General features: G+C 47.8%; 2 protein-coding genes across 2 annotated transcripts; one reads left to right on the top strand and one right to left on the bottom strand.

Moving 5' to 3' along the window:
• Positions 1-560: 560 nt before the first annotated feature.
• On the top strand, positions 561-4,098 carry LOC123437003. Its single transcript, XM_045115676.1, has 3 exons — positions 561-957; positions 1,036-1,120; positions 3,589-4,098. The coding sequence occupies exons 1-3, from the start codon at positions 656-658 to the stop codon at positions 3,676-3,678; spliced, it is 477 nt and encodes a 158-aa protein (XP_044971611.1). The 5' UTR covers positions 561-655; the 3' UTR covers positions 3,679-4,098.
• A 612-nt stretch (positions 4,099-4,710) lies between these two features.
• Positions 4,711-6,316, bottom strand: LOC123436987 (probable WRKY transcription factor 27). The gene is made up of 2 exons (XM_045115675.1): positions 5,602-6,316; positions 4,711-5,496 (listed from the first exon to the last, which is right to left on the bottom strand). Exons 1-2 carry the CDS (start codon positions 6,048-6,050, stop codon positions 4,923-4,925), a joined length of 1,023 nt encoding a protein of 340 aa, XP_044971610.1. The 5' UTR covers positions 6,051-6,316; the 3' UTR covers positions 4,711-4,922.
• Positions 6,317-6,522: the final 206 nt, after the last annotated feature.

The following is a 6,522-nucleotide window of genomic DNA, read 5'->3' as shown; positions in this document are numbered from 1 at the left end:
AATCATATGAACATGATGAAAACTAGCTTGACGGAAATTTCCATGTGTCCTCAGGAGCGCTTTACCATCTGTAAGAGTTTGTCTAGGTTTGTCCCTTGTTACAAAAGGGATTGGACCATCTTGCTGCACCTTTGTTACTTTTGTTACTTGCTACTTGCTGCGAATCATCTTATCACACAACTACTTGTTGCCGATAATTTCAGTGTTTGCAGAGATTACCTTGCTGAAACCATTTGTCAGATCCTTGTGCTCCTTGTTGGATTCGACGCTCTTACTTATCGAAAGGACTACGATAGATCCCCTATACTTGTGGGTCATTAACGCACAATTAGCCCCGACCTATTGGCTGGGAGCGAAAATCATACGTGTTATCTACACTCTTATTTGCAAGAAAGCATATTATGAATGATAAATACGATTTATTCAGATAATAAACACAATTTTTTAGCAAAAAAAAGATCTTTTTTCTTCATATTGAAAAAAAAACGATCCTGTTGTTACGGAAAAATAAACACGAGGGGTACGAAATGGGCTGGGCTGGAGTAGTAGGCGTCAGCCTGGGCTGGGTTTCTTCTCAGTCCGCTCGGATGATGGGAGAGAACCAAATCGAAACCCTAGCTGCTTGCTGAGGCCCGCCACGCAACAACACGGCGCGATGCGGCGGTGGTGCTGCTCCTCCGCCGGCGGCCTTGCCCGCCGCTTCCTCTCCGCCCCCACCGCCGTCCATGCCCGCCCGCCCGTGCCCTCCCTCCCCTTCCGGCGCGACCACTCCCACTCCCACTCCCACGCGCCTCTGCCCATCATGGGCTCGCTGTTCCACTCGGCGGCGGCCGCTGCGATCGTCCGGCCTCCGGTGATGGCGATGCAGCTGCGCCACTACGCCATCAAGGGCAGGTCCCGCGCGCCGACCACGCCCACCATCTCCAAAGTCAAGAAATACAAGATGAAGGCACCCTCGTAGGTTCCCAACTCACCCTCCCTCCACCGCCAGTGTATTGCCTGCATTTCTGGATCTCATGGTTGTGTGTGTGTCAGGTCCATGAAGTTCCGCTTCAGAACGATGAAGGACGGCCAGATCCGCAGGTGGAGGGCCGGCAAGCGCCACAACGCACACCAAAAGGTACAGTGCTCTTCGTCTGCTAGCTGCAGCCCGTTTTCCACAACGTACTCAAGTTTCACTTAAATTGCTCTAGATCCATGTATTTCCAATTGATGGCACTACCAAACTATGCCTTTTGATCTTACAAATGCTAGCCTGCTGTGGCGCGTACGGTGATCCTTCCCACACATTTGAATTACTATTGCTGTATAGATGCATCAATATAGTTAAAAATGGGCTAGGCTCTATGAGATAGCAAAACGCCTAGCACATAATTGTGCTTAATGTGCATATAATTGCACTTAAGGCGGTTGCAAAACCCACAATTAACGCCTAGTTTTTTTTTTACTTTGTCCATCATGCCTCTCAAATCGCAAGCATACGACAGATAACAGCTGCTTGTCTTTCCGCTGTTGCTGCTGATCTATCTATACCAATGTGTAGTTGCCACTAAGGTCAAGGGAAAATTAATCTGGTTGACCATCTTGGTAAATGATAGCAAATGCTAGCCTGCTGTGGCACGCACGGCGATCCTTCCCACCCTTTCGAATCACTACTGCTGTATAGATGCATCATGTCTCTGAAATTGTAGAATGGAAGCATATGACAGATAGTCTGCTTGCCTTTCTGTGATTGTATACCAAAGTGTAGTTGCCACCGAGGTCAAGGGCAAATTAATCTAGTTGATCATCTTGCTAAATCGTAGCAGTTCTTCATTCCTGTAGAACTTAGCAACTACAACATCTGTTAATCTTTACAGTGAATAAAGTTACTTAAAAGCTGCACTTTCTCTTATACTTCAACATAGTTGGTCGTGGGATCCAGCAGATCTTTTTCAAAGGAAAAAAGGAATGTCAATAAAATGTGAGATAAACCTGTTCCACACCCAAAGTATCAGCTTTGGAACCCCCCCCCCCCCCCCCTGCCCAAGAGCCTCTTTGACTGAGAGGAATCAAAATGCAGGAACACGAAAAACACAGGATGTGCCATGGCCACTTGAATCATATAGGCCAGATAGTGTTTGATGTCACAGGAAAAACAAAGGAAATCTAAAAGGTGGTTGGATTGGATGCTAGATTTTGTGGAATGTAGTACAAATGATTCCTTAGGAAAAATCCCTATAAACCAAACGATGAATGTAGGAAAAATTCATAAATGCCTCTTTGATTCACCGGGTTTCTAAAACATAGGAATAGGAAAATCACAGGAATAGAGTGGCGTGCCATATTCATTCCTACAAGGTTAGTGTGGATGTTTGATTGCACACAGTAAAAACGTAGGATTCTTCACGTGAGGTTGGAGTGGTTGGAAATTTTCGTATGAAAACTAGTACAAACGAATCCTATGAAAAAATTCCTGTGAACCTAAGGATTAGAATCCATCAAAATTCCTTTAGGAATCCTATAAATCAAAGGGGCCCTAAGGGTTCAAATCCTTCAAAAGTCCTATGAAATTCCTTTCAATCAAAGGAGCCCTATTTTTTGGTACATCTAGCCCCCTGACCTAATTACTCTTTAACCATGATTTATCAGCCGATTTAGTTGATTAGGCACCAGTTTTGCAGATTCGACACTGTTTGATCCAGTCAACGAAGTTGTTGACGCACTTTGTGACCAGTTCCTTTGGTTTGCATCCGACTTGACCGATGCCGACCAGAGCCACCTTTCTGCGTAGCCCGAAGTACTCCGCATTAACTTGAGGAGGCACCGGCTAGACTTCCATGCGACGGTGTGCAATGCATCCCTGTGGCGGACGCCAGGTTGCAATCACCTGTGTCCTCGAGTGTGGTGCATATTGTGTGTTTTCGTCTGGCTGCTAGAATCGATCGGTTTGATCGTCTTGCTAGCTAGCTTTGGCCATTGGGGACCAGTACATGTCGTGAACAAATCAATCAGCCACTGTGTGCTAGATGTGTATGTACACATCTCGTCACCTCTGATTTCTTGTTCTCGCTGGAAGTACTTGGTGCTATTGGGGCTGTGCCAACATGGGCTGTCGCAGTAGATGAGCTAGTCTATTTTGAAGCTGTCCATCGTGGTCCTCGACGCGCAGCCACCAGAGCGCCCCCTTGTAGAGGTCAATGAAGAGGTCTTGGAGAGTCTCCCCCGTGGCAACTGATAGGGTCATGGATGAGGCTGTGGCCGGTGAATCACGGGATCACCTCCCTAGTAGGGATGTAGGGCCGCAGGAGTGGCGGCGACGGCATCTATATCGATCGATTTATGGTTTTTGAGGATCAAGAGCTAAGCCGGTGCCTAATCAGCTAATCTGGCCTGTAAATCATGGTTAGAGGTATAATTAGCTCGTTTAATTAGGGGGTGGGGGTGTTAGTTGTGCCAAAAAATAGATTAGTGGAGAAACAACATGAAGCTTATAGTTTATGGTGTTAAACGGACTTAACTCGATACATGTAGGTTCTGTTGTTGTACATATGATTCCAATTAGATTTCTTCATTGAATTTGTTTGTGATGTAATTATGAATTTGCAGTCCAAGGAAGCAAAGCGAAGACTTCGGAAGCCTGCTTTAGTGCATTTAGCTTATGCAAAAGTTATAAAGAAGCTCAACTTCTGTGGCTAGGAAATGGATGAATGCAGGATGGGGATTGGCGCATGAATCTGATCGATGAAATACTGATTGCCAATTGTAATCTTCTTAGATTTGTCCTTAGATGCATTATCATCAGATTTTTGTGCTCTTATCTGTTCACCAATACTGATGAGCATTTTATCGTATTACCATCTGCTTGTTTTCTACACAATCTAGTCTTCTAGTTGATAAAGGCTCCCTTGTGTTTTGTTATGCACACGGAGAAGACTCGCCATAGTGATGATGGCCAACCTGCTGCCAGTAAAGAAACTCAATGTTCCTTATCCTAGCTTCAGATTCAGTGAGCTTCACATGCCAATGTTTTGACCTGGTGTTCAATTGTAGAAATTCAGAGGACATTGTTCTGTGCTTTTGTTTTCTCAAATGGCATAGTTCACCACTTTGATTGTATTGCGGCTTGTGGTTCAGAGATCTTACTGGTGAAACCATCTTTCAAGGTAAACTGAATGTTGCATTTGCTGGTAACTGGGCTGCTCTGTGCCATGATACGCTCTGGGAGCAAATTGAATGATTGAATCTGAGTATGAATGTGTACCCAAGGATAAAGAGCATCGTTTATTGGCCATATAGAAAGTTCTCTTTTTGGGCTGCAATTGGTCTAGAAAATCATGCATGAAACTAGAATATAGTGGCTTGCATTGTCCAGTCTCATCAGAGACTATGGGCAACAGGGCTTGCATTGTGGTAATGAGATTCTTGTTGTCGTGTGAGCTTTTATCTGCGCATTCGGGCCTCAGGTTTTCCTTTCAGCATGTTCCTCCTTTCCTTTTTATCGTTCTTTGTAACCTTTTTTAACAGTGCGGCGTGGCCGGATTTCGCCATCAAATCATCATGATGAAAAAGGAGATTGGTGGAACTTGAAGTGATAGATCGAAGAGATTCAGAAACAGTTGCCGTGTTAGTAAACCACTCCCTCCTAGATAGCTTCAAGATGTGAGTAAAAACTGCTTGCATGGGTAGGCTATATACCTTAAGCTGGGTTCAGTATAATTAACCAAGTTGTCATGGACAAGTACACACGAATCTGGCCTTGCATGTTCTTTCCCTATCTATAGTGACATGCTCTTCCTTCCATCCAGTAAATAAACATTAAAAAGGCACAATAGAAGCTACTACTGAGACTAGTAAAAGGTATCATCATCAGTACAGTGTAAGCATCGATTGCTGGCTTGATTCGTAGCCTTCAGCGGTAGAGGCAGATGATGAATTCTGGATTAGATGTAGTCGCAGAAGCCGGAGCTGAACGGATCAAACAGCTGCTGCTTGCTGTCATCTTCCTGGATCTTGTTGATGGAGGAGAAGACGTTGAGGGCATCCATGTCCGCGAACAGGTCCAGGTCGCTCTCTTGCTTTAGCTGATGATGAACACCGGCACAGTCGACGTCGACGTTGGTGTTGCTACTATTACGAGCTGCTGTGGCCGCCAACGAAGAAGAAGAAGAGGAGGCGGCGATCCTCGCGGCGGAGGAGGAGGACGGACGGGTTGATCCGGCGAGGGCGTTGCGCTGGGTCGGCCACGGGTGGTTGTGGTCGGAGGTGTAGGTGATGACGAGCATGTTGGGGTCGGTGCGGCTGCGCTCCACCTGCTTCCTCGCCGGGCACCCCTTGGAGCTGCTGCACCGGTAGTAGCCCCTCGGGTACGGCGACCCCTTGATGGGCTTCTGCCCGTACTTCCTCCACGCCCACAGGTCCGACGGCACCACCTCGCCGCTCGTGCTATGCCGGCCGCTCGCCCCCGGCGCCGCCGTCGGCGCCGGGATGCACACCACCTTCTTCGACTGGCTCTTCCTGCACGCACGCACGCAGCATCGATTATGGCATGTTTTAACACGTAGTGGTGCCCGTCGGTCCGTACGTGTGGAAGCTATATCAGACGGGTGAGAATATGTTAACCTTGGCTTCATCGCAGCAGGCACACGAGGGTGATGGACGATCGACATGTGCTGCAGGCGCTCGCCTATCTCCGGCGGCGGCGCGACCACCATCTCGCCTTCCCTGCCGATGCCCGGCCGACGAATCATCCCGGCCAGTGGCTCTGGATGCGGCCGTGTATATGTCGTCGCCGGCGGTGAATGCAGCGAGATCACGTGATGATCAGACGAGGGAAGCCTGGTATTGCCGCCCATCATCATGGCCACCATTCCCAGCTGCTCATCGCCATGCCCATGGCCGACGACCAGGCCGTCTCCACCGCTACCTCCTTCCCGTAGCAGCGAGCTGTACTCCTCCTCCTCCTCGTCGGCAGCCGGGGTTGGCAGCTGATGAGGCCGGTGCAGGCTTGCCCTGACGACATCGGAGAGGTCTCCTTGCTCGCCCGGCGACAGCCAAAACAGGTCGCACATGATCGACGGCCGCCGATGTCGATCGGTGTTGATTCACTGGTGAAGGTTATGATCGATCAGCCCGCAAAGCGCAGCGCCGTGACCTACCATGCATGCAGATCATCTATATCTACTCTCAGAGGGAGGACTCAGCCGATCTAGCGAGCGCTTCTCTTGTTGTATGTATGTGCATGAGGATAGGCGGCTAGCTACACATATAGTGGTACAAATGAGTGGAAACTGGAAACCCGGGGCTGACTTTTAACACTAGCTAGGGAAGGAAAAGTGGCAGCAAAGCAAGACGAAGGTGGTGCTGCCATTATACAAGTGAAAGAGGAGACAACTTATACATATAGTAAATAATATTCAAGGTAATTCATTCTCAAAGGGAGCATGCATGTAACTATATATATATAATCTATTGATCACAACATTTAATCGAACGGAGTACTGCATATTTCTGCTCACTGATGGAGCCATTGATGGTCTTGTC

Source organism: Hordeum vulgare, chromosome 1H, assembly GCF_904849725.1.
Source record: "Hordeum vulgare subsp. vulgare chromosome 1H, MorexV3_pseudomolecules_assembly, whole genome shotgun sequence".
NCBI lineage: Eukaryota > Viridiplantae > Streptophyta > Magnoliopsida > Poales > Poaceae > Hordeum > Hordeum vulgare.
The sequence above is the reverse complement of the archived record's forward strand: the minus strand, read 5'-3'. Positions and strand labels throughout refer to the sequence as shown.

Bases quoted from the DNA above. Each gene is read 5' to 3' on its own strand.
- LOC123437003 (XM_045115676.1), top strand. From the start codon at position 656: ATGCGGCGGTGGTGCTGCTCCTCCGCCGGCGGCCTTGCCCGCCGCTTC. The intron at 958-1,035 runs GTAGGTTCCCAA...TGTGTGTGTCAG, and splicing joins TACAAGATGAAGGCACCCTC to GTCCATGAAGTTCCGCTTCA. The intron at 1,121-3,588 runs GTACAGTGCTCT...ATGAATTTGCAG, and splicing joins GCCACAACGCACACCAAAAG to TCCAAGGAAGCAAAGCGAAG.
- LOC123436987 (XM_045115675.1), bottom strand. From the start codon at position 6,050: ATGTGCGACCTGTTTTGGCTGTCGCCGGGCGAGCAAGGAGACCTCTCC. The intron at 5,497-5,601 runs GTTAACATATTC...GCGTGCGTGCAG, and splicing joins CCTGCTGCGATGAAGCCAAG to GAAGAGCCAGTCGAAGAAGG.